General features: G+C 54.9%; 10 protein-coding genes and 1 non-coding gene across 11 annotated transcripts; 5 read left to right on the forward strand and 6 right to left on the reverse strand.

The window, feature by feature from the left end:
- Nucleotides 1-467: 467 nt before the first annotated feature.
- On the forward strand, nucleotides 468-3,812 carry UMAG_01382 (uncharacterized protein; the record flags this gene model as incomplete). The annotated part of the gene is made up of 1 exon (XM_011388967.1): nucleotides 468-3,812. One exon carries the CDS (start codon nucleotides 468-470, stop codon nucleotides 3,810-3,812), a length of 3,345 nt encoding a protein of 1,114 aa, XP_011387269.1.
- Nucleotides 3,813-4,001: 189 nt separating this feature from the next.
- UMAG_01383 (uncharacterized protein) lies at nucleotides 4,002-7,904 on the reverse strand (the record flags this gene model as incomplete). The annotated part of the gene is made up of 1 exon (XM_011388968.1): nucleotides 4,002-7,904. The coding sequence occupies one exon, from the start codon at nucleotides 7,902-7,904 to the stop codon at nucleotides 4,002-4,004; it is 3,903 nt and encodes a 1,300-aa protein (XP_011387270.1).
- Nucleotides 7,905-8,583: 679 nt separating this feature from the next.
- Nucleotides 8,584-9,299, reverse strand: UMAG_11318 (putative peptide alpha-N-acetyltransferase contributor; the record flags this gene model as incomplete). The annotated part of the gene is made up of 3 exons (XM_011389122.1): nucleotides 8,584-8,756; nucleotides 8,913-9,177; nucleotides 9,279-9,299. The coding sequence occupies 3 exons, from the start codon at nucleotides 9,297-9,299 to the stop codon at nucleotides 8,584-8,586; spliced, it is 459 nt and encodes a 152-aa protein (XP_011387424.1).
- Nucleotides 9,300-10,450: 1,151 nt separating this feature from the next.
- Nucleotides 10,451-11,582, forward strand: UMAG_11319 (putative phosphatidylinositol(PI)/phosphatidylcholine(PC) transfer protein; the record flags this gene model as incomplete). The annotated part of the gene is made up of 2 exons (XM_011389123.1): nucleotides 10,451-10,884; nucleotides 11,018-11,582. 2 exons carry the CDS (start codon nucleotides 10,451-10,453, stop codon nucleotides 11,580-11,582), a joined length of 999 nt encoding a protein of 332 aa, XP_011387425.1.
- Nucleotides 11,583-11,865: 283 nt separating this feature from the next.
- UMAG_01386 (uncharacterized protein) lies at nucleotides 11,866-12,260 on the reverse strand (the record flags this gene model as incomplete). The annotated part of the gene is made up of 2 exons (XM_011388969.1): nucleotides 11,866-11,977; nucleotides 12,064-12,260. 2 exons carry the CDS (start codon nucleotides 12,258-12,260, stop codon nucleotides 11,866-11,868), a joined length of 309 nt encoding a protein of 102 aa, XP_011387271.1.
- A 72-nt stretch (nucleotides 12,261-12,332) lies between these two features.
- On the forward strand, nucleotides 12,333-12,406 carry UMAG_16025. Its single transcript has one exon. It is a non-coding gene; the product is annotated as a tRNA-Asn (tRNA).
- A 266-nt stretch (nucleotides 12,407-12,672) lies between these two features.
- Nucleotides 12,673-13,860, reverse strand: UMAG_01387 (uncharacterized protein; the record flags this gene model as incomplete). The annotated part of the gene is made up of 1 exon (XM_011388970.1): nucleotides 12,673-13,860. One exon carries the CDS (start codon nucleotides 13,858-13,860, stop codon nucleotides 12,673-12,675), a length of 1,188 nt encoding a protein of 395 aa, XP_011387272.1.
- A 1,781-nt stretch (nucleotides 13,861-15,641) lies between these two features.
- Nucleotides 15,642-17,053, forward strand: UMAG_01388 (uncharacterized protein; the record flags this gene model as incomplete). The annotated part of the gene is made up of 2 exons (XM_011388971.1): nucleotides 15,642-16,608; nucleotides 16,716-17,053. The coding sequence occupies 2 exons, from the start codon at nucleotides 15,642-15,644 to the stop codon at nucleotides 17,051-17,053; spliced, it is 1,305 nt and encodes a 434-aa protein (XP_011387273.1).
- A 444-nt stretch (nucleotides 17,054-17,497) lies between these two features.
- On the reverse strand, nucleotides 17,498-18,046 carry UMAG_01389 (uncharacterized protein; the record flags this gene model as incomplete). Its single annotated transcript, XM_011388972.1, has 1 exon — nucleotides 17,498-18,046. The coding sequence occupies one exon, from the start codon at nucleotides 18,044-18,046 to the stop codon at nucleotides 17,498-17,500; it is 549 nt and encodes a 182-aa protein (XP_011387274.1).
- A 1,449-nt stretch (nucleotides 18,047-19,495) lies between these two features.
- Nucleotides 19,496-21,149, forward strand: UMAG_01390 (uncharacterized protein; the record flags this gene model as incomplete). The annotated part of the gene is made up of 2 exons (XM_011388973.1): nucleotides 19,496-19,657; nucleotides 19,758-21,149. The coding sequence occupies 2 exons, from the start codon at nucleotides 19,496-19,498 to the stop codon at nucleotides 21,147-21,149; spliced, it is 1,554 nt and encodes a 517-aa protein (XP_011387275.1).
- A 645-nt stretch (nucleotides 21,150-21,794) lies between these two features.
- UMAG_01391 (type 2C protein phosphatase PTC1) lies at nucleotides 21,795-23,360 on the reverse strand (the record flags this gene model as incomplete). Its single annotated transcript, XM_011388974.1, has 6 exons — nucleotides 21,795-21,950; nucleotides 22,027-22,261; nucleotides 22,364-22,758; nucleotides 22,851-23,111; nucleotides 23,206-23,266; nucleotides 23,344-23,360. The coding sequence occupies 6 exons, from the start codon at nucleotides 23,358-23,360 to the stop codon at nucleotides 21,795-21,797; spliced, it is 1,125 nt and encodes a 374-aa protein (XP_011387276.1).
- Between the last annotated feature and the right edge of the window lie 1,029 nt (nucleotides 23,361-24,389).

Genomic DNA, 24,389 nt, shown 5'->3' on the forward strand with positions numbered 1-24,389 from the left:
TCTTGACTCGCGTACAGCGTTTGTACCGCGCTCTGATCGTAAATCCTGCCCTTCTTCACAACGCACTTGTGATTCACATTCGTGATTGCTGTGTCTGCCTGATCAGCGCCCCCTGCCCCTCACAACTCACGACTGTGACTTGGGATGTTTTCACTTGTTGGACCTTTATTTTCCCCGCACGTCGATTTGCCATGCCTGTCGCTTCCCATCCTCTTTCGCTCCTCCCTCGCTCCTCCCTCGCTCCTCCTCCTCACGATCCATCCAGAGTTCCTGTCTTGTTGCCACCATCGCCTCCTATCCTTCCTTCCGTACCCTGTGCCTCTCTCCAAATTTTACCTCGCACTATACCCAATCCACTCAACCATATAATCCTGTCTACAGTGGATAATCTTCCACTCGCGCATTGAATCCACGCACCTCGATCCAAACGCCCACCTCTAAGCGCCACTACATCACAACGCTCCAACATGCCCACCGCCACAAAACGTAGGCAGCAGCTTGCTCCGCTTGCAAAGCGACAACCATCCGCTTCCGCTCGCTCCGAATCCGGCCTCTCACGACGCTCCTCTGTAGGTTCCTTCAAGACTGCCACTGGTGACTCCAACTATACCCGCGCCATCTCTGCTTCCGAGGACGACGATGATGACGACGACCAAGAACAAGACGAACAAGACCAAGACGATCAAGAACCTCTCCAAGACCAAGCCGACGACGCAGATGATACCCAGACGGTTCCTCGTCACCATCCCGACCAAGCCGAGTCCAGCGAAGAGTCGGACGAATCACCGGACATCTTCCATAAGAACAGCGATACCAGCACCATTCACAAATCTCCTCCCACCTCTCAAGACGATGTTGAATCTAACGATGCTCCCCGAAAGCATGACCGTACTCCTCCGCGCTCCAAACCTTCCCGCAACACGCTTCTCGCTCCGGATGATGCGCTTACCCCAACCAACGGCCGTGCCGACCGCAAAAGCGTTCGTGCGTCCCATGCTAGCCATCTCACTCTTCCCTCCCAGCGCTCGGACGCAGCCGACTACCGCGATGCTTCCAAGCGTCTTAGCAAGATATCCACTTCCACCTACAATCCTCGCAGCAGAGCCCCCTCCCGCACAGCCAGTCTCCTGGACCCTTACTCGCCTGAAACCGAAATGCGCGATGCGCGCTATCGCTCCGTCTCGGAACGAGGCGGTGGCAGGCTCAGCCGCCTCTTGCCCGCCGCCTCGCTACGTGACTTTGGCGGCTCTGTGCGCAACTCATTTCAATCTCAGCGAGACCTCTCGAGCCGCTATGCTTCCAGCTACATCGAGCCTCGAGCCTCTTCCAACAGGGAGATGCTTGCATCCCCCGCTGCCGGCATCCACCATCGCGACTCTGACCGCCTCAGCATCGCATCGCGCGCCACCGCTCGAAGACCCGCTTCAATCGCTTCCAAGATGCTCGACGCCGACACTCAGGTCTATCCCGGCACACGCATCCGCAAGTACATCGAACCTCAGCTCAACGAAGCCATGCGACGCGTCATGAAACAGTTCGCAGGCCACAATTTGCAAGATCACCGATGCGATGGATACCCCATCGCCGTCTTTGTCGGTGCCACCGCCATCGACACGGGCAGCATCATTCAGCCTCACGTTTCAGGCGCTGTCTCGCTCTACTTTGGGCCCGGTCATCCCAAAAATATGGCTTCGCTTCTCCCCGAACAAGACCGCACGCCCAGTCACCTTCTCAACCCCAGAGCGCCCACGCCCTCCTCGCTCTCCCGCCGTGCTGAATTGCGTTCAGCCATCACTGCGCTCCACACCATTTATGAGCTCTACCGCGGCCGCGCCTGTGCGCACGTCTGCATCGACTCGGCCTACGTCGCCAAAGCTTGGGGCACCTGGATCCCCACTTGGGAGCTCAAAGGCTGGCCAGGTGAGGACGACGAGGAGGAGGGCGATCGCGAACGTTGGGAGGAAGAGTACTACGAGCGACGCAGAACCCAGCGCAGGGCCTACGACAGGCACGGTGCCAGGTACATGGGTCTACCTGATCGACGCGGTGGCAGCGGCAGGGACGGTTACGCGAGCGATGGAGGCCGCTACCGCGACTCGCGAGCGCCTTCTCGTCGCAGAGAGTACGACGATCGCGACGACTGGCTCTCCAACGACCCTTATGCCAATCACAGCCCAAGACGAGCGACCCGACGACGCGGTGGCCGCAGCAACTACGACTGTCCGTCCGAGGAAGACTCACCTCCCCGAGGAGGTCGTCGCAGATACGACCCTGTAGACGACTACCGCCATGCAGATTCCTATTCGCCTGACCGCTCTTCCTTTCGTCGCCGGCCCATGCGCCGAGCACCAGGCCGACGTCTCGTGGACGAGGACCTGCTTCGAGAACTCGCCGACATTCGCTACGAGTTTGCACGTGTCGAGCGCGATCGCAAGGGCTCCGCTCACCTCTACCTCATCGATCGTAGCAACAACCCCGCTGACCGCATGGCTCGCGCCGTCGTCAAGTCCGAGGGAAGCCTGCTCAACAGTCAAGCCGACGAGTTCGATGCGCCCTCCGAGGTTGGCCTGCACGTCGACCAGGCTCATTCTTCGGATGAAGAGGTGCTTGATGACGAGAACGAAGAATGGCTCGAGACCCGCAGCCGATTCTCAGTTGCCTCGAGGAGCACCAAAGGCGGTCCAAGGCGCGGAAACAGTCGGCCCAACACGAGAAACAGTATCATCTCGAACGCATCCGGTAGGTTGCGATCCTCGACTTCTTTGCCTGCGGGCCATTTGAAGGGCGCGTCAAGGAGGCAGCTTGACACATTCACCGAGGAAGATGAGGATGATCTCGCAGCAGACGCAAGGTCTGTCAGGACTCACCGGTCTGAACGCTCGAGAAAGTCAACACGAGCCGAGAGAGAAAGGGATGAGTATCGTGCGCGACAGGATAAGCTGGATGCCGAGGCGGTCGCCATAGTTAAACGTTCTACTACGCAGTCATCCACCAGAAGGACAGCACCGCATGCGGGCCGCTTGGCTCTGGCTCCTAGGGAGCGCGGTGGTAATAGCTCGAGGATCTCGATCGATTCGCGCAGGGAAGACACACGCGCGTCGATCGAGCTGCTCTCTCCGGATACAGCATCGCGACGTGGATCGATCGACAGCAGGCGTAGGCTCAGCAATGTGCGTTCGCAGCCCGATTTGCGAGATGCCACTCGAGCACGCAAGGATCGATCTACGGTGCTTAGCGCGCTGGCCTCAGCGGCTACCTACCGGGGTGACGATGACGAGCAAGACGAGCATGACGGGCGTGACGAGCATGACTTTGAGCCTCGCCCACGCCGTTCTGTACAGCTTCCCGTATCTGATGTGCGTGGACCGAGGCAGACACGTAGCCGCATCATGTCGGAGCAAAACGACTACCCGCAGATGGACGACCTCGTACCTCCTGCGCGTATGTGGGATAGCGGCTCTGTATACTCGCGTCACAGCGTGGACAATCGTCAGCCTGCATCTCCGCACTCTCAACGCAAAGGCCTCTTCGGCACTCGTCCGTCCGACGTCCCCGCACACCGCGCACCCGCCACGCCCAAAAAAACAAGCTTCGGCCTCTTCTCAAACCGCTCCACCCCCTCGCTCCACCGCTCCCCTGCTCCCGAAGACGCCGACTACCAATGGTCCAAAACCAGCCGCAACAAGCGCCAACAGCGCGAGCAGCGCGAGTGGCATTCCACCACCGCACACGATGACCCCACCAGTCACTGGGACGACCATTCCCCCAAGAAGGGTGGACTCTTGAGCCGCATGTTTGGCCGCAAAAAGTGATTTGCTTCTGACCCTAACGCACATAACACTGTTGACGGTGGAGAAACGATGATCCTTACAAAACGGATTGCGTGCAAAGATATTGACATTGGACCGAATCAACAGTGCGTTTTTCTCTTTCACGTGTCGTGAGTGTTGACATATTTAGATGTGGGCAATGTACGTGTGATGCGAGTCTACCTTGCTTCGCTAACCAGCGATGCCGACGGTGAAGATGCGGAAATCATCCGCACCGCGCCAGTCAAATGCGATGATCGGAGCGTCACCGCCGAGATGTGGTAGCATGGCGTGGCATGTCGATTTGTATCCAGCTGCTGGTGCGAGCGGCAGGACGTGCGACTGTGCACCGCAGCTGTGAACGTCCAAGTCGACAGGATGGAGGGTGAGCAGCGGTGCACATAGGTATTCCAGTTCTCGGCTGACAGCGCTATTACCGATGGGGTGGCGAGACGCTTGTCCTGGCGTGTGCATAGGTGGGTAGCCGAAGCGCGTCGCGCCTGCCCGCGCAGGCCACTCACCGCTGCCTGAATCGTCGATATCGGCCTCACTTATCAAGCCTGCTGAGCAGCCATCGGCGCGGGTATACCCTGTATCAGGCGAAATCGCGATCGGCTCGAGCTCGCTATGAGGCAACACGTCGAAGTTCACCTCGACCTCGACCTTGAACGACACTTTTCTCGCTTCGATGCGACTTGCCATGAATGCAACGCACGTCACGCCCACCTGCAGCACCAGCCTGTCCATCCGGCGCCGAGCGTCGATGCTGGACGCCCGCGTGGCGTCGTTCTGTGCACCAAACGGCGCAGGTCCTCGCGAAGTGGCGCGTTCGACACCCAACACTCGCGCCCATCCCGAGACAGCATTAGGTGTATCAGACCACTGAACGACTGCAAGAGGTGCAGCTTGAGCGACCTCTGCTGCCAATGGAAGCGACAGAATGTGCGTCAGGCCGCCTTTCGACGCAAGTGCCAACTTGGCAGAGACAAGCTCGGTAGAGGCTAACGACGACGCACGCTTCGGTGTCGTGCAGTGGACGTCAGCGTGAGCTCTTGCACCGTTCGCGGGAGGCAGAGGGCCAGGATCTGTCAGCTGATACTTTGCTGCTCGCTCTCGCGTATCGATAGGGCCAAGATCGTCGTCACTGTCGCTGCTGCTCTCGGCCTGAAGCTGTTCGTGGTATTGCGACTGTTGCTCGGATAGGTGCAACCTTGAGAAGCGTCGATCGAAGGGTACATTCTGTGGCGCGGGTACCCGGGGAAGAGCCTTGTCCGCTGCTGCCGGAGAGGTCGGCATGGCAACACCCACGTTCCTGGCCATCGAAAGACCTACTGGTGAAGGTCCCCACATCTCTGAAGCGAGCGGCCACATTTCGTTGATCGCATCGCGGCGCCTTTCCACCGGGACAAACCGCTGTCGAACGTAGATGCGCGCTTCAATGGCGGAAAAGCCCACCCAATTGTGCTTGCTTGACCGTTTGTCGAGAATGGCGTCTCGAAGCTTTTGCTCGATAGACCCTGTGCGTGAGTGTGAGGAAGTGCTTGGCGGCAGGCGTTCTGTGGACAGTTCTACATCGCCAACCATGCTTAAGGGTCGCGAACGATCCTGACTTGATTGGTAGCCAGCGGAAGCCGGTACAGCGTAAGGCTGGAGTGACAGTCGAGTCGCACTGTCATCAGCGGCGGCAGCCATGAGTTGAGCCAGCGGTCTGACTTCCATCTCGCGTACGTTAGAATCCCTCAGGCGTACCAGCACCGCCCTCCGACCGAAGCCGAGCAAAAGACAAAGGTCAGCTTTGTGCCAGGACGCGGGAGCAGCACTAACAGCACTCCCGCGATGTGTGCTGACAGGGCTCGAGCTACCACTTGCAGGCCCCTGGTCGCGATTAGATCCCTTTTTCGACGTGAGAGTACCTTCGGCAGATGCCACTCTTAGCTTGGTCGGTCCTGTGCTGGTGGGTAAGGGGCCAAGGTTCGCGAAAGCATGAAGCTCGTCCGAGACCGCTGCAGGGGCGAAAGCAACGGCTTTGATAGGGAAAGGCGCGTAAAACTCTTTCAGAAATGACCAAGCTCTCGATGATGTGCCTCTGGCAGTGGCTGCAGCCTCGTAGACTAACACGCTGCGAGCGTATGCTATGGCTAGATACCATGTACCGGATGCCTTGGTGTTCTTGTCGGCCTCGTGGACCGAGAAGAATAGAACACCCTTGGAAGCAGCCTGCACACCAATTTCGCGATCCTTGCCCTTCGCTCCCCCTTGGCGGGCGCCTGAAAAGGATTGGAGGAGATCGTCGGCGAACAGCGAGGAAAAGGAAGCGTTGCTACCGTGCGATGCAGCGGTAACGTGGGAAGGGGGCTGTATAGGCACCGAGCTTAAGGCGAGGCGTACGGCGGCAGCGTGTGCAGGGTCAGTCGGATGTTTTGTCGATGAGGGTGATCTATGCGGTGAGCTCGGATTGTGTTCTTGATTACGGGACGCTTTTCGGCTTGGCTCGGGTCGAAGATTTTGCTCATGCGCGTCTTCATGATTGCGAAAGTCCGGCGAAGTCTGCAAAGAAGGTGGAGAGCGCGTCGGAGACATGTCGTTTCTACCTGGGTTTGGTGAGGTTTGCATATTTGTAGACATAAAGGTACTAGAGTTGCTTCGTTCATGTGCTGGTATCTTGGCTTCCGACCTGCCCCTTTGCCGGGAAAACGTCCTCCTAAAAAGAGAGCCAAGACCTGGTCGCTTGTCTGCTGCTTGAATTCCGGATGCTGCAGCGAGATTGATCGGAATCTGAGCATCGTGTCTGTCGAGTGCATAAACGAGAAGCTCCCTGATTGCCTGCAAATGCCACATCCTCACCAGGCCAGTGCCGCCGGGGGGAACGGCACGCCCGGGCCCTCCTCCAGATGTAGAGCCAAAATTGGCAGCAGCGACCCCTTCGTTTGTATCAGGAATGCCGTGGCTGCTTTGGCTGGAGTTGGATGAACCCGGGGGGAAAGCAGCCGAGGTAGCCACACTTTCCAGGACCGAGCCAGCGTGGGCACTTAGTTGCATGAGGGAAGAGGTCAAGAACCCGTCCTTGGCGGTAGAGGGGGAGGTGAGGGCGAGTAAGACACCTGAGCCTGTGTTGGCTCCAGACTGTGAGTCATGCGCACTCTTGAAGGTGGTTTGATCGTGAGATGACAAGACACTCATCTGATATACAGCCAATCCGGTCCACACAGGGATACATCGCACGTTGTCGTTCCATTGATGAATGGGTTCGGTTGGGCTCGGTGGCGAGGTGGTCGGGGAGACACTGGTAGTCGAAGCCTGCGTGTTACGGAACTGAAATGCAAACAGGCCTTGCACTGTGCCCACGAGAAGAATACGTCTCCTGGTATCACGATTTGATCGAGACCGACTAGAGAGAGGCGGTGGAATTTCGACGAGGATGCTGCACAGCGGCTGTGCAGAGAGGTGCGGGATGAAACGAGAACCGAATTGGGATACGTGGAGCGAAGGCAGCGAGGACGCGACGGGTGTCGCTTGCGTTTGTGGTGCAGAGGAAGACGGAAAGTCATCGTTGACGGCATCAGGGTCGTTGATCCAAGCGCCCCAGCTTTTCTTTCTATTTGGTGTCTCTGATGCGCGTGGAGTAGCAAGATGTTGATCACCTAGCTGTTGAGAATCTAGCTGAGCATAGTGTCGTTCCAACGCACGTTTTTCGAGCCATGTTCCCCATCTTGGAAAGCGTGAGGCAAACAAGCGTGGTGGCTGTTCCGTGAGGGACGAATGAGTAGCTGCATGCGAATTATGATCCGGAGGGGCGTGATGGCTCTGATCGAAGTACGATCCCGAATCAACTTGAGGACTGTGTAATGCTGGAGGTGTTGGAGGAAACTGATGAAGATTGTAGCGAGGCGGTAGGTCGTTGACTTGGCTGGCGAGAGCTGGATCAGCCGTCCATGAGAAATTTGGCTTTGGGAGAGGGTTGGTAGGAGGAATATCTGGAGGCAACATGGTGCTCCGCTCTTGGGATAAAGTCGCAGTTGTTTGGTTATTCAGCTGGCGTAGCGATCGATGCTGACTGCCATCGGAAGGCTGAGCAGCTGTTTGAGGGATAGTCATACCACAGATGTGATTTTACGATCCGATTATGGGCCGATGCAGCAATGCATTTGCGGCTTGGTGAGCATCTTTGCTGATCAAAGGCGGAAGGTCCGTGTGCACGAAGCAGCGGAGTGATGGTGATTCACAAGCCAGATTATGTCACTCGTTACGGCGTAGGGTGAAATCGTGAATGTGAAGCACGAATGGGTTTGTGATGTTAGTCGCCAATCACGAATGTGGAGCTGTCGGAACAGCGGATGATAGGACTCGTGACTTGCACCGTGCAGACTCGGGCGTAACTTGAGCGCTAAAAAAATCGAGTCAGTTAACTTACATGCCAACTAGTCGTGGTCGCCTCCACACTCTTTCAGTCACGAGTTCGGTTCAAGGCCACATGCTCCGGCCACCATGAGCGCAGAGAAGGCTCTGCTGCATTTACTCGGCGGTTCCGCGTTACCATCGTCGAGTTGTACACTTGAATCGGCGCAACAGCGATCTCAACGCGACGACGAACGTGTGACTCAGAGATCTCGAGGAACTAGAAGCACAATCGACCAGACACGTGTGAACAAGCCAAAGTCGTAGAATGTGTAAAGCTGTGTTGACAGTACAAGGTACAAATACATGAAGTGTTGCGTCAGTCAAGTCCTTTGGACTTTGCATGGACGCTGGTGATGCGTGCCAATGATATGGCAAGTCAGAAGTTAAGCCGCATATGTAAGGCATCTTCTCCGTCGGCGTAGTAGCCCTGTTCTACACCATGAACCTCGAAGCCGAGCGTGTCACGATACAGGCCGATAGCAGCTCGGTTGGTCTGTCTGACGTGCAGAGAGACGAATTTTGCGCCAAATACATCACGCATGGCTTCCTCTGTGTGATGAGCGATAAAGGTAGGTGATATCGAGAGTAAATTTGTGGGGAGGAGAAAAGGTTGAAACCGGTATATTCAGAGGTCGATCAGTCGGTTGGTACGTGACATTGCAAGTGTTCGAGCGGTGATATGGGCCGCAATGGATCGACACTTACGGCTCTGCTTCATGAGTTTGTTGGCCAAACCTAATCGACGATATGAGCGGAGCACGCTGATGCTCGTGACGTGTCCATGAGGAATGCCATCGGCTGGCTCCTCCTCCATCTTGCCGAGAATGTAACCGACGATCCTGCCCTTTTCGTCCTCGGCAACGTAGGAAAGCTGTGGCCAGGTGAGCGCATGGTATAGGTAGTATCGTAGCGTATAATTCTCCGGGAGGTTGTGCAGATTGCAATTCTGCATACCCAAGACATCGTCGATCTGTAGGTGCGCGACAAGCACATGGCGCAGAGCAGCGGTTGTTTGTGATCAGCCGGCTATGCTTGCAGCAAGAAGGGATGAACGACGGTGTGAGTACGTACAGTTGCTTCGCGGATGTTCATCTTGAGCGATTGTCGCCAGAGGTTGCTTGCTTCGAGGATGGTCGCAAATGAGATGAGTGTCAAACAGGAAGCGGAGCAGTTCACGTTTCTTCCCAAATCGACTCCCGATAAAGTTAGTTGGCTGATAATCGCGGTCCTGATTTGCTCCCGATCTTACGCCGATCCGATTGCTTTTGTGAGCGCCAAGACCCGACTCGTGACTCGTGACTGTTTTGGCTGGCATGCACAGTGATTTTCGTTCGGCTGCGCTGTGGCCAAGCTGAATGTCGGCATAAGTTATGAAGCTGACTCTGCCTTGCAACTCCTGAGGAGCCACAGTTTCATGATGCTACAGTAAAACAAGTTCAAGTTGACAATTCAAGTTGACATCACACATCCGGCTCAAGTCTGTTAAACAACTCTGTTAAACAACTCTGTTGTGCCGTACCTGCTCGAAGGACAAAAGCGAATCTTTTCGAGTGGGGACGGAGCATTTACTGAACCATCGACCCATCTTTGACCGTCACAATACAGTATGTGGATCAAGAATCACAGCTGTGAATGTTGTTGACTGGCGTCGATAACGACAAATCGTGAATGATCTGAACATCGAATATGTTGTTGACCTTTGTTTGAGCGAACCCAACACGAACGTCAGAGCTGCACGCCGCTCGCTGCTTCTCATGCTGTGTGGGATTATTCGCGATGATTGCCACACACACACACACACCGCACGCACCCACCAACCCCCTGTACGTGACTGCCTGACTGCGAAAGAGTGAATCGTGAGTGGGATTCCAAGCCACGGTCAGAAATTACGCTGAAATTAGCAGCTTGACCCACGACATCGCGCACGCAAGCAGGCCTCCACGCTCCAAGCTCCACTGAATTCGACTCGGCTGGGCCAACTGACAAACGCTCAATCTTGAATTCCTCGTCTCGCCCATCGTCGCTCTCCTTTCTTGCTCCCATCGCGCCTATCTCTCTCTCTCTCTCCTCATAAGCTTCTTTCTCGTTCAAGGCTCGCTTCCGCTTTCATCGCATCGGCACCGTTTCAGCTCATCCGTGGCATCGGCATCAAACAGAGTCATCCCAATCTCACTTCGGTTCTGCTTTGGCTTGTCTTTGACACCTTTGCTTCCACATTCGTTGACACTGTTCAGCTGAAACGAATGTTTCGTAAACACGACAAGGACACCTCCAAGGGAAGCAAGAAGGACTCCAAGTCAAAGCCATCCATGACTGACGCCGCAAAGGGCGGCCGCCCAGGCAACCTCGACGCCTCCCAGCAGGAAGCACTCGACACCTTCCGTAACACCATCCAGCACAAGGGCATTTTCAATCCCGAGCGACATGACGATGCTTGCCTCTGCCGATTCCTTCGTGCCCGAAAATGGGATCTCGCCGCTGCCGAGGCCATGTTCACCGAGGCTGAAAAGTGGCGCAAAGATTTCAAGGTAGAAGAGCTCTATCACTCGTTTGAATACCCTGAAAAGGAGGATGTCGACAAATATTACCCGCAATACTACCACAAGACCGACAACGAAGGTCGCCCCATCTACATCGAACAACTTGGAAAGCTCGACCTCAAAGCGCTCTACCAAGTGTATGCATCTTTCTTTACCGCATCGTGTTCCTAGTACATGCTCGGTCGCTCCACACATCCTCGCAACCTAGATGACACGTCGCTGACATTGCCTTCACCTCCTCTCCTTGTTGAAACTATCGCCATCGCACAGAACCACCCCAGAGCGTCAGATTCAGAAACTGGTCGTCGAATACGAAAAGTTCCAGCGAGAACGCCTTCCTGTCTGCTCGGCTCACAAGGGCGGCCTTGTCGAGACTTCTTGCACCATCATGGATCTCAAGAACGTCGGTGTCTCACAATTCTGGAAGGTCTCGGGCTACGTACAGCAGGCCTCCAATATTGGCCAACATTACTATCCCGAAACCATGGGCAAGTTCTACATCATCAATTCTCCTTACATCTTCACCACCGTCTGGTCCGTTATCAAGGGCTGGCTCGACCCTGTTACCGTTGAAAAAATCAAGATCCTCGGTCACAAATACCAGGACGAGCTCCTTCAGCAAATTCCCGCTGAAAACTTGCCCGTCGACCTCGGAGGGAAATGCCAGTGCTCGGGTGGTTGTTCGCTTTCCGATGCTGGTCCTTGGAACACTGACGAAGGTCGTAAGATCATCGAAAACGTTCGCGCCGAAGAGAAGCAAAAGAGAGAACAGCACGAACGGGATGGCCCCGCTGCGCCTCCTGCCGTTGCCGAAAATGGTTCGACAGCCGCTTGATGGCTGAGGTGCTGCACCTCCCTTCCCATCATGCAATGCACCTGCAATTGAGGTGCTCTCTCTCCCTCTAGAGTAAACCTCTGCTATCTAAAACTCTGTAATTACTCTTATCTTTTCGTCACCTGGCTCGTCCGCTCTCAGCCTCGTGAAATAGATTTTCCCATGGTATGGCCAGCACTGTCGCAGTGTGGGTCACCGACTGCCGTCGAACATGCTCGATAATGTCGTAAACTTGACTGGCCAATGCGTAATGCACCGTTGGGTTTATTAGGCGCTGAGATGCTTAACAGTGAAAGTTTACAAGATACATGTAACTAATCGTTCCAGCGCTTGTACTCGTTGTTCGTGATGGTTGCTGCTTATGCTTAAGCTCGCCAGCGGCGCGTACGTGGTTTCTGTGCAGCAGTCAGAATGTACTCTGCATTCGGATCGGCGCTGATGTCGCCGTTTCCAATACAATTGACAACAGCGACGCACTCACGGTTTCCCGGCTGAGCCTTGAACCAAACAGTCTGGTCGCCTCTCAGAACTATGTCCCACTTCGCGCCCCCCTGCCTTGGCTAGTAACGCTGAACCCAGCCTGTCTATGCTTTGAATGCCTTCTGGCTGAACGTCGTACGCGCTTGGCGTGGCGCAGTTGATTGTTACGTGCAGCAATCGTGAATCATTCGGGTTCATTCAATTAGAGAAAATGTAATTATTCGTTTAGTTTATATACTTTACTTATTGTGACGGTGGTATAGTCAATATGACTGCGTAGCTCAGTTGGTTAGAGCGTAGCACTGTTAATGCTAAGGTCGGCGGTTCGAGCCCGCCCGGGGTCGGTCAATTTTTTCCTTTCCGCGACCTTTATCGCTAGATCGGGATGCTGTTTGTTTTTCGTGCAAGTTATGGGCATAACTTTGTGAAAATCTCAGCACTCACGACTGTGGGTTGATGTGATATCCAAGGCGCCCGAGTTGTTGGTCAGCAGTAGCAGCGCGAGTTCAAAAAACTCAGAAAACTCAAGAGCCACAAGCAACACAGGCTGGCGACGCCAAGACCTCACCCTGAAGTGCGCGCAGGATTGCAAACCAAAAACTAACGGGAATTATAGTGCAGCCTGCGACATGCTTTTTAGAGACGGGGTCCCCTTATTCGAGCCAGAGCCGGCGTTAGCGCTCGAAGAGTCGGAATGCGAGGCGGCGCTGATACCGGAGCTTGTGGGTACCGACTGCGGGCCAAAGGGACTGAGGATAGGTGAGTTATCCGATTCGGAAGGGTTGGCGCTATTATCTGAAGGTGGACGGGGAAGCGGACGGGATTGACCAGCGTCGCTCTGCAGTCTCTGCAGTGGACTGTCATCAGCGCTCAGCAAGTGTGGTTGGATGGTGGAAGTTTGAGTTGCTGCGACACTCGAGTTTGATGGGTGCGATAACGTGGATACTACCGCTGCAGGATAGGGCTGTTCATCTGGAAGCTGCGAGTGGAGCGAGCGATGTTGTGCAACGGGGCTACCGTGCGTTGATGGTAGCTGACTGGGCGCCTCGCTGGTGCGTGTGGATATGGGACCTTCCCGGAGATACCTCTGCCTGTCGTGTTGGGCGAGGTACGATCTGTGCGAGTTGTGCTCCGTCCAGACAAGCCCAGTGGTGAAATCGTCAGTTGCACCAATGCCACTGTCTCTGCTGAAGGCGAGTGTCTTCTGATCAGTGGCCAGGGCCAGGTTGCCGCCAAAGCCGAGAGGTTGAGGTGGCACAATCTGAATAGAGTCGCGATTGAGCGGCGAGTGTGGTAGATACGACTCGCGCCGACTGGAGTGCGACATGTAAGAAAGCTGGGAAGCTGATGGACATCGGAGATAGGAACGCTTAAGTGTCATGGTGGACGATGAGCTTGAATTTGTGGAGGTGCCTCTATGGTGAGGGTCATAGACATCGGAAGGCGTCGAAAGCACGACAGAATCGAGTGGACGGAGGGAGGGTGAGGGTAGCTCACTGGTTGATGTCGAGGCGAGTGCGTCAGCCTGCTGCCATGTCGATGTGGACGCGGAGGATGCGGCTAGGTAATTGTTGGAGCTGGGGTGCGTGTTGATCGCAGCAAACACGGAGGCATCAGATGCGGTAGACATGACAACTCCGCCATGGTATGCTGTTTGCGGTTGACTTATGGGAGGTAGTTGTTCTGGACGGTACATGCAGTGCCATAACTTGCAATACATCTTGTACGCAACAAAGATGAGAGCGATGCCTCCGAAGATGGAGGCCACCGTGATGGCGGCTGTATTCGGTTGCGACATGTGGATGACCTCACCAAGCTAAGAGTAAAACGTTTGCTGCTTAAAAGAAGCTGGATCAAGCTGACGCTGACGTGGGCATGCTGAAGTCAAAGAGCGCCGAGTACGGCACGCTAGTCTCGACGAGAACGATGTTCGTTGGCGTTGTCTGACTTGTTATCTGTGAGGAATTCCGTTGGCGTTGTCTGACTTGTTATCTGTGAGCTGTTAGGGCTCGTGTTGGTCGGGCAGATGTAGAAGCGCGCGCAAGGCTGGCTCGCGCCCTGTGGGGGACGCAAGGGGCCACGAAATGACGGGTAAAGTGGACGTGATGATGAACGATGGAAAAGTCGGATAGGCAGAGGGAAGAAGCTTGTAAAGTCACCGAAACGGAAGGTGCGAGCGAGCTGATGACGAGCTACGGCGAGACAGTCAAAAGAGCCAAAGCGGGGTCCAGCAACCAGAACGTCTGACAACAAGAACAATCCTGTCAAGATTTCGGGCGGAGGAGCTCAGCGAATCGTGCGGGTGCGGACGCGAATCACGAATGTGGGTAAAGCTCACATACGAAATCTGCAAAGGAACGTTGTGATTGCGTCGTCGGAGCTGCAACGATGCGACAAGAAGCACAAGTCAAAGGCACCAAAGGTTCTGAGCCTGTCTGAGAGCTGCACTGTTTTGCATGAATGGTTTGGGTTTGGGTTTGGGTTTGGGTTTGGGTTGGGCTGCGGTTGCGGTTGCGATTGCGGATCGTATTCACAATCACGAATTCGTGATTCTTGATTCAGGATTGTCGTGAGCGAGTTGTGAGTGTGGTGATTCGTGATAACTTATTCACGAATGTAGTAACTTAAGTCATAAGTTATTTATTAATATAATAATAGATGCAGCCAAGGCATGCACACACGCACACACACCCACACATACTGTACATACCTTTTACCACGAAATCACTTTGCATCCACAGTTACGAGTGGAAGCGCTGCAATTCGGGATCGCCAAGATTGTGGGTCTGAGCCTTGGCCAAGATCTTATGCCCACCGCAGTCATCGCTATGGGTAACCCTATGCCGATCAAACATAATCACGAATCACTGTGAAGGGTCAAGGTCAAGCCACACAGCACGATGCTGGTACGCTCGAAAGCGCCCGGCTTTCTTGACGGATGGATGATGACACACAGAACGTCTGGATGATCCAGCTGACAGAAACGCGGGCCGTTAACGGTTGATTCGCGAGTGTGAGTCCTTGAATGGCTCGCCCGCCAGGACTCAAGACTGTGGGGCAGGTCAGAGAGGTCGGCAAGTCGGCAGCCTGACATCATATATCTCGCGTCACGTCGTTTATTTTCCGTTGGCTTGCGTGTCGCATTCATGATTTTAGTTGGCTAAGTTAGTTTATAAGACTCCGGAGCTTGGGGAGGTCGCTTAGAATCAACTTGAGCGAACGCTGCCGTTTATCTGAATTTCTCGGCTTGCCTTGCAACTTGACCTGCTTCAACCCTCTGTCCTCTACCTGCATTTTATTTTCCTTCAAAGCGTTAGAGCGTCCGCTTTTGTAGTAGTCACAGAGTTACTGGCTCGATTCGTGATTCGTGCACGGTGATTTTTACTGCCCTTTTCATGTCTCCTTCGCAAGTCACAAGTTACGAGTGACATTGACGATTTGTGATTGTGATTGCTCTCGACGAGAGATGCGAAACAAGGGTCCACCTTTCAAGATTTGTGCTCGAGATTAGCTTTCTTTTCTTCCAGGACTTGGATTGACACTCGTGACTGCCACCTATGCCACCACCCTTTCTGCTGCATGTCGACCGAGCCAGCCTTCCTCCCGAGTCGCGACCTTCGCAATCTGAAGACGCTCGACTTGACCTCATCCGAATGCATCGATAGCATACACCGCAATCTCGACAGTCTGGCTCAGCTGCTCGGCGCCAGCGGTGGCCAGATCGTACATGCGCCTCCGCAGATCGTCCAGTCGGCCGAACAGCTGTGTGCATCATCCGAGCCTGCCGTCGAGCATCCACCCAGGGAGATTGAATCCTTCGAGAGGACTTACGTCACTAGATGGCTTTCCAGGCTCGTCTCCGAGTTCACCTTGACCTCTACCGACAATGAGGCGGCCGCCTTACAAACAGAGCAACAGCTGCCGGACAAGTGTGCTGCGCTGCTTGCCATAGCTGCCGGCAGAATGGCCGCAGGTGCCTCGATTCACAACCACGTCTTCCACCTCAACGACGGTCTACTTGAGGTTCAGCTCAGAGATGGTGCGCTCGTTCACGACTCGCTCGGCACCCATACCTGGGGAGCCGCTCCGATACTCTCTCAGCTCCTTTTACCCCTCAAAGCGGACCCGATTCGCGACTTTAAGCTACTCGAGCTTGGCGCCGGAACGGGTCTCGTTGGACTTGCCCTGGCAGCATGGCTGCGCCGCACTCCAGGTGTGCGCCGTTCCCAGATCTTCTGTACCGACTACCACCCTACCGTTCTCGAGAATTTGGCGCATAACATCATACTCAATGGCTGGTCTAGCTCCGAATCAAGTCTGCAGGAAGACAGAGAAGACCATAAGACCGCCGTCTGCGTCACAGCCCGCTCTCTTGATTGGCAAAGCGTACATCAAGCGCTAAATGGGCACACATCTGGTCAAGCACAAGAATTGACATCACAAACCTTGCCTGACCAACACCTCTTTCCTGTATCTGGCTCAAGCTGGGCTCAAAAATTCGATACAGATGCCTATTCAAACGCTTTCGATACGCTCGTTGCTGCAGGTATGTACCGCCCGACTTGATCCTTGCCTAAGAGCTCTCCGTCTCTCGGACTCATAGTGGCCTGCAGAGTCTGACGTATGCACGATTTTTGGCACCGTATTTTGCAGATTGTGTGTATGACCCTGTCCACCCCTTATGGATTTGTTCGGTAGCTAAGAAGCTCCTAAAGAAGCCACACGCCTCCTCTACTGACGAGCCACTGCTGCACGTGATGGTCCCGCTGAGGCCGACGCATCAGCAAGAGTTGCAGGCAGTTTACCAAGCTTTCCGATCACAGCCAGGCTTGCCCGGTCCTCAGCTCAACATTCTTTGCGAGAAAGATTACCACGGCTACGAAAACTTTGGAGCGTGGAACGCAGTCGCCAGGTCCGACTCTGCGGCTCACAGTCAACCTGAGGGTGGTCTCGCAAGGACGTATCGATGGTTCCAGATCGGCTGGCGCTAGAGCTATCGCCCGATCAATACCCCGATGTCACATTATGCTCCTCTGCTAATAATATTCAGCTTGATAGCCTAAGAAAGCAACATCTATCTCTTTCGTAGTTGTGAGTGTGAATCACAATGGGGCCCGTTACCCAGGGAGAGTTCAGCGAACGTATTCTTCTCCGTGACCGTGCTGCTCATGTGCCGTAGCTGCAGGTGCGTTGGGTGCCCGTTAACTCTCTGAAGCCACTCGTCACTGCACATCGGACTAGCTTAGCGTAGTAGTTAATTTCTGCAAAACTGAAAATATACAGACATGCTCACAGACGCTTTTCTGGCATCCCCCTTTTGTTGCCACGTCAAGGTGTTTTTGTTGTTGTTGTATTTTTTTTCTGTGCTTTTTCTGCTACGTGCGGTTCTTCACGCTTGTCTCGCCCGAACTGTGTCACTGGGGAGTATCGCGGCCTTAAGGCACTTTCTCACGCACTTGCGTGTGGAAGCGCTGCAGCGAGTCGAATGTGCAGGGTTTCACCTCATCTCGTTCCAACCCACCGACAAAGTGCACAAACACGAGCAACATCGAGCCTTGCATCCGTCTTTCGCTCTCACCATCACCTCTGCAGCCGCTCGCCTCTGGCCCAAATTCTTTTGTTTTCACAGTAAGTGTGCCTCGCCCACCAGGCTCGGTATTTCTCTCTGTCCGAAGCCCCATCGCTGCCAGAACGCCCCATCCTCGCCACTTGATTCGCTTCTCGCCTCTGTTTTTGTCCCGTCGCCTGCCTCTGTGCTGCTGGCCTTGCCGCTTGCTCCTGATTTCAGCTTGCCGCTGATGATTTGTTAGCGCAGCGCATCCCTCCTTGAACCTGCCCGCCTGCATCCTTTCGGTTGCTCGCAGCTCTCGAAACTTCATCTCGTAAAAATCTGTCGCTGGGTTGATTCGCTGTACCATTGCACTTTGTCCGTCATCTGCCCCTTTTGCTTTGCACACAAAGGGTCCGTTGCTCGACGCTTGCATTCTGCCTCTGATCTACATCACACACACACACCAACTTAGCTCCTTCCGCTTTATTGCCCCCTCCTCTTCTACAATCACACACACACAGCTCGAGAGCATCTCGACCCACCGAAGCCCTTTCATCATTCTCTCGTTGCCGGTAAGTGCCTCGTGCTCGCTCCTTGTCAGTGTATCTTCCCCTCCTCAGCCTGTCGTTCCGCTGAGTGTTCGTTCTTTGCCAACGCAGCCATATATGCCTCTGCCCCTGTTCATGTTCACTGTTGCACCACGCCATGTTCATAATCACAGCTTGCGCCTCGTCGCCTGTCGTCATCCTTGTCCACTGTCCCACTCCCTGGGGTCGCCATGTGGCCGCTCTGCACCCTGTCGTAGCCGCTCTTCACTTCGGCTGTGGCAGCTGCTAGAGCTGCTCAATTGCGCACCACCCCAATCTGACAAGTGGCGGTGATTGTTCCCACGCGATCAGTGTCGTTTGGTTGCCGCGACCCTCTTTCTGCCTCGCTGCCCTTTCCCCTGCGCTTCATCTCGTTCCACACCAATCTCAGAAGCAACCGCGTATGTCCGAGCCTTTGCAGATCAACTCTCGCATTTACATTTGCCTCGGATCGACGGGATATTCGCTTCCATCTGTAGATGCTGCAACACGGATAGGACGGAAGGATGGATGAATGAATGGATGGATGGATGGACGGGGTCGCAACAGATGGCACGGCTTTGCCGACCCTCTCGCCAGCCTCCTTGCCCGGTCTAACACTCTTGCACTTGACTTGGCTTACATGACCTTTGCGACAAATCGATCGCACGGCATTTTGCGAGGCTGCGATCAAACCCGGCTTTTTTCGTCGCGCTGATTCGTCGCGCCACGACTGCAGGGACTGCACGCCAAAATACACACACTGCTCCTCTGCCCTGACCCGTCGTGACTCGTCGCGTCCGGATCTTTTCCTTCCATTCGCCCGATCGCGCTGCTAAGCCTCAGCCTACACCGCGCCACGTCGTGCATCCATCCACTTTTTCTCCACTCCCCTTCATCCCATCCCAGTTCTGGCTACCGACACTCTCCTTCATTGGCCCCATCCTCCTCTATCCTTCATATTTTCGCTAGTCTTCGACCTCGTCTTCTGACTTGGCTCGTGTTTTTCTTCGTCTCTCAGCGGCAGTGCCCCTCATTCGCCCTCGCGCCGTCGTCGCCCACTTTTCACTTCAGACGCGTGTAAGTCGCCTGTCCTAGACGCGTTCCGTACGCTACTTACGACGCGCTTTCGGCCCATATGCTGACTGCTTTCGGTGCCTTCGATTTGGCCCTCCATCTTTGACGTGGTCTTCGTGTTTCATCGTCCGCCCATCGCCCGCGCTGCTTGCACTTTCCTTGTTCGCGATCGCAGCCGCGAATTGAAGTGAAACGCGACGCTTCGCGACGAGCCCCTTTTTCTGACGTGCTGTTTTTCCATGGACTCGCAGCATCTCGTATCGCCGCAAGAAGCGGCCGCTCAAGCTCAGGCCCGAAGAATGCAACCATCAGACGCACTTGGCCACCACAGTCATCATCATCACGGTCACGCAAGCTCCGACGACGTTTCAGGAAGCCAATACTTCAACCCGGCAGCTATGGTACGTTGCAGACTCTACCCCATCTCACGCGTCGCGTCTCCAGTCGACTTCGTGCCCACTGACCACTTGAACTTGCTGTCACTTTCGACATCTCCAACAGCACTCGCGCAACATCGGCATGGACAGCGGCAACCAGCAGTCTCACTACGGCGGCATGCAGCTGCCTCCGCTCGGCGCCGGCCAGAGCAACGGCGGTCACGGAAGCATGGGCCACCACGCCTATGGCTATGGCCAGTCACATGCCATGCCCTCCCAGCTGTCATATCCTCAGCATTCGCCAAACCCTTCGCACCCCCATATCTCGGGTGGACAGAACGCCGGCCCCATGTCCATGTACGGCTATGGCGTTCACCACACGTCGCCTCAGCAACATTACTCGCACGTCCCAGGGCAGGCTGCTCACGGCGGGATGGGTGGCATGGTCGGTGGTCCCGGCTCCAACCCCATGATGGGCGCCCCCGGTTCAGGCTCCTCTTCCGGTGACTTTGGAAGTCACGGTTTCGGTCAACAGTCGCACTACCACCAGTACTTCCAGCCGCAGAGCCTCCAGAGCATCTCGCCAAGCCAGGCCGGTGCTCCTCCTTCGGCTAGCGCTGCTGCTGCCCCTGCTGCCAACGCCGCTGGCGCTCAGGCTACTGTCAAGGGCGGCAAGAACGCCAAAGCCCCCAAGGCTCCTAAAGCTCCCAAGGTCGACAAGAAGGCTGCTGCCGCCGCCGCCGCCGCTGCTGCTGCTGCTGCTGCTCCTGCAAAGTCTGTCCCTGCCGCCAAGAGCAAAGCTGGCAGGAAGGGCGCCAGCGCGGATGCGCCTAAGGCCAAGTCCAAGGCCCACCCCTATGCCCAACCCGAGCCCACCGAGGACGGAAAGCCAGCCAAGAAGTCAAAGAAAAGCGAGGATGCTCCCAAGCCTTCCACGCTCAAGTCGCGTCTCAAGCCGCCCAAGCAGGCTCCATCTGCGTGGCAGATCTTCTTCACCGAGGAGCTCCAAAAGATCAAGGCTCAAAGCCCCGACGAACGCCTCAACGTTGCTCACGTTGCCAAGGATGCCGGACAACGATATGCGGCTCTTCCAGAGTCGAAGAAGCAAGAATTCCACCAGCGCAGCCTCGAAGCCAAAGAGCAGTGGGAGCGCGAGATGGCTGAATGGAAGTCCAAGCTCACGCCTGAGGACATTCGCCAGGAGAACTTGTACCGATCCGCCCAGAGGAAAGCCGGCAAGTCGAGAAAGGGCAATCTGAAGGATCCAAACGCTCCCAAGAAGCCGCTTTCCGCCTACTTCTTGTTCCTTCGAGCCATCCGTGCTGATCCCAACATGACCCAGGCTGTCTTCGAAGGTGAGCAGGAGACTACTAAGCAAAGTGTCCTTGCTGCCGCCAAGTGGCGAAGTCTCAGCGAGATCGAGAAGCAGCCTTACCTCGACCGCGCTGAAGCCGACAAGGCTCGCTACGAGCGTCTGCGTCGCGAATACGAAAGCAGCAACGGTCTCGAAGCCTGAGTGGCTGTCATCTAGCGTTCTTCTCGATGACTACGCGCCAAATTTCCCTTGCACCCATCCCACTATCAAATGTCGCGTCGTGATGCTCCTGTGCGCCACATGCCAACTTTGTAATCTGTAAGCTGTTCCGCGGCTACAATGATTGGCGAAGCTATCTCCCGGTGCCGCCTATACCACGCTATTCTCTTTCTTGTAACGTTGTAGTTGTTTCTCACGCGCATTTGTCGTTTGCAGGCCTCCAAGTCTGATGCTCGGACCTCATTGTGCTCACCTTCTTCCGGACCTTTTGTCATTATCTCCATCATGTCTACTGTCCGAGTCTCATCCAGTCGATTTGTATGTGTAGTTTCGCCCTTGACATCCCATTTTTTTGTCTTAGTTCGTCGTCGCATCCGTGGGAGCGGAACAAGAAGCACCGGCTATGTGACCTTGCACACGATTGAGTCGCTCCAGGCACAAGATAACTAGTTAACTAGTTAAGTTAACGCGAGTTTTCGCACAACTCGATCACTCGTTCAGGCTCTCGTGTAGATCTTCTTCACAAATTGACCCCAAAGCGGAACGGTTTGACTTTGTAGACGAACGAAACCAGGCGCTCAATCATGTCTGTGACATTTGTGATTGAAATTGGAGAACAAAGGCCCCTTAAGACGGTGAGGCAAAACGAACGACCATGACCGAAGTGTTGTCCGTGCTGAACTCGTTGAGTGCGTGTTTCAACAGCTCCTGCGAGGCGACTTGCGGATCTTGTACATCACGAACCAGGTCAACCGCCTCTTGATCCTCGATTACATCCCAAAGCTGTGAAGAAAGAGGAGAGCTGGAAGGGTCAGCTTCATTCACAACGCAGAAGTGAACAGTGGCCAGATGCACTTACTCCATCACAGGCAATGATAAGGAAGCTGTCTTCGTTGCCGAGAACAGTCTCTGTTGTATATGGCGATCCTACGACGAATTCTTTCATCGCTGAGTCCCCCAATGATCGTGTGACAGCAAGGACGCCGTTGACGCGGGCATTCATCACAAATCCGCCAGCGTCCGTGATTCGCTTTGCTTCCTGTGCGTCCGAGCCCTTGTGATCGTAAGTGAGGCGGATCGCTTTACCGCCACGACTGTAGGTTGCAGTCAGATCAGGGAAAGAGAATGGTGGTTAAGTTGTCAAGAATGCCATGTACTTATGAGGTTGCGCCGTTCGCATGAGTAGCTCTACCTACCAGAGAACTGCCCTCGCGTCTCCAACGTTGGCTGTGTAGAGCACTCTCCTAGACGATGGCGATGAGTTGCGCTCGTTCTTGGGGTCTGATGAATCAAAGCGTTTTGATAGCTTGCCCCAAAGACCATCGCCGGATGTACGCTCGCTCGAATGCTCTGGACGGGTCGCTTCTTCATGAGCATGGCCGTCCGGCCCAGTACTTGCCCGTCCGCCCACTTTGAGAGGTTGACCGGACTCATCCTCCAATCTCAGAAAAGCGATAGCTGCCGTGCATCCGCTGGATGAGCCTTGCTGACTTGCAAGATTCGCGAGCTCCCTGTCGACGCTGTGGAATGTCAAGTTGAGCGAATCTGGTACGGGTTTGTCTGGATTGAGCTCAAGTGTCTTGAGGAGAGACTGTTTGGCGCACAACATAAGAGCAGATCAGATGGCTGCCAAACAGTGGTGAAATGGAGCTGTTTCGCTAGGAAATGCTGTATCTGACGTACCTTATGGAAGTTCTGACCGCACCACTCGGCAGCGTCCTTTCCTGCGTGTCCGTCAAAGATACCAAAGAAGCCTTGTCCATGCACGCCTGCAAAGTCGTAGACGAATGCATGTGCGTCTTCCATTGCTCTTCGCCATCGCTTGTTGGAATCCTCTGAGATCCCTACACGGAAGGAGAGGTCTGCCTTGGATCCAGCGCTAGAGCCATTGGCGACTTCGCCGGCCACTGCCGAGGGAGATGCATTGGGATGCTGGTTCAAAACCTGAATAGCATCAGAGGACATTTTATCCCGCCTTGTCAGCCATAATCCCGCTTCTGCGACTATGATCTTTAGATGATCGGTTCGCAGCACTTACGCCATGGGTATGAACACCATCCGCGACGGTGACGGGGGTTGATTCAGCGTCCCCTGATCTTCTGCATGTTGAAAGAAAGAGATTCACGCTGCGGTCAGGAGTTTGCACGATGAATCGGCAGCAGCCAGGGCAACGTACTTTTCGCGAGCAGACATGACTGGTGCTAAAATCCGTCTTTGGTGTTGTGTAACCTTGTTCCGTGCTGTTGTAGCGGTCCGCGCCACCTGTGTGCTACGTAAAACGAAGAAGTCTCTCGATGAAGCCTGGAAAGAGTAGCGAGTGTGGGTGCGCGAAAGCTGCGTGAGTTGAATCCAGTAGGCTCAGCGGGGGGTGATGGTGTTGAGGCAAGGGTTGAGCTGCGATTGTTGACTCGGCAGGGCGTCGATCTCGAACGCGCCTACTGCACAGTAATCACAGAATGAGCTAGCTGACTGTGCAACCCGCTGTTCAATTTTGAAAATCAGAGTGGAGACGCCGCCAAGGACATGTGACCTGCATCCACGATTTCTTCGCGGGAAATGTCACTTCTCCCAGTCGTGAGTCCGGATCTCACCACTCACCACGATTGACTCCAATGACCGGCTCCTCACAGTAGCCCGATCTCGAGCTGCAACGCTGCTGGCAAATTATGTCAAACAACTTGGCAACTCGCTCGAGTGTTCCTAATGCGATCTGCTGTACATCATAGACGTAAGTCTGTGTGCCTGAAATGTGCCATCTGTGTCGACTTTCAAAGCTCTTTAGTTGACGGCGGCCTTCGATCGGGCAACTGCTCGGATCAGCCTCGCTCAAGCGCTCTTCGCCAACATCGGATTGCAGCAACACCCCCACAATCCCGTCAGCGCATATGCCGCGAGATCTTCAACCACCGATAGAGTTCCCCGTCCGACTTCGGGCCTTGTCGGCAAGTTGCATACCACAGCTCATACGGCGAGCTTGACCCCAAACATGGTTGGTCGGGGTCGAGGATGGCGTAGGTATGATTTGATTGTCTTGGAGAGGGTCTGGCCCCGAGTCATCTGCATCGATTCAGGAAGAGCCTCGCAGACTGGAGATTGGCCACCCAACACAGGACGGGCGTCGACGAAGGCTCGATCACTCACTCTGGCTTGTGGAATCACCAAATGTGTACTACGCAATGAATCTAAATCTCCACATCGACGGTCAATTGAGTTACAGACTGG

This window comes from Mycosarcoma maydis, chromosome 2, assembly GCF_000328475.2.
Source record: "Mycosarcoma maydis chromosome 2, whole genome shotgun sequence".
In the NCBI taxonomy this organism is placed as follows: Eukaryota; Fungi; Basidiomycota; class Ustilaginomycetes; order Ustilaginales; genus Mycosarcoma; species Mycosarcoma maydis.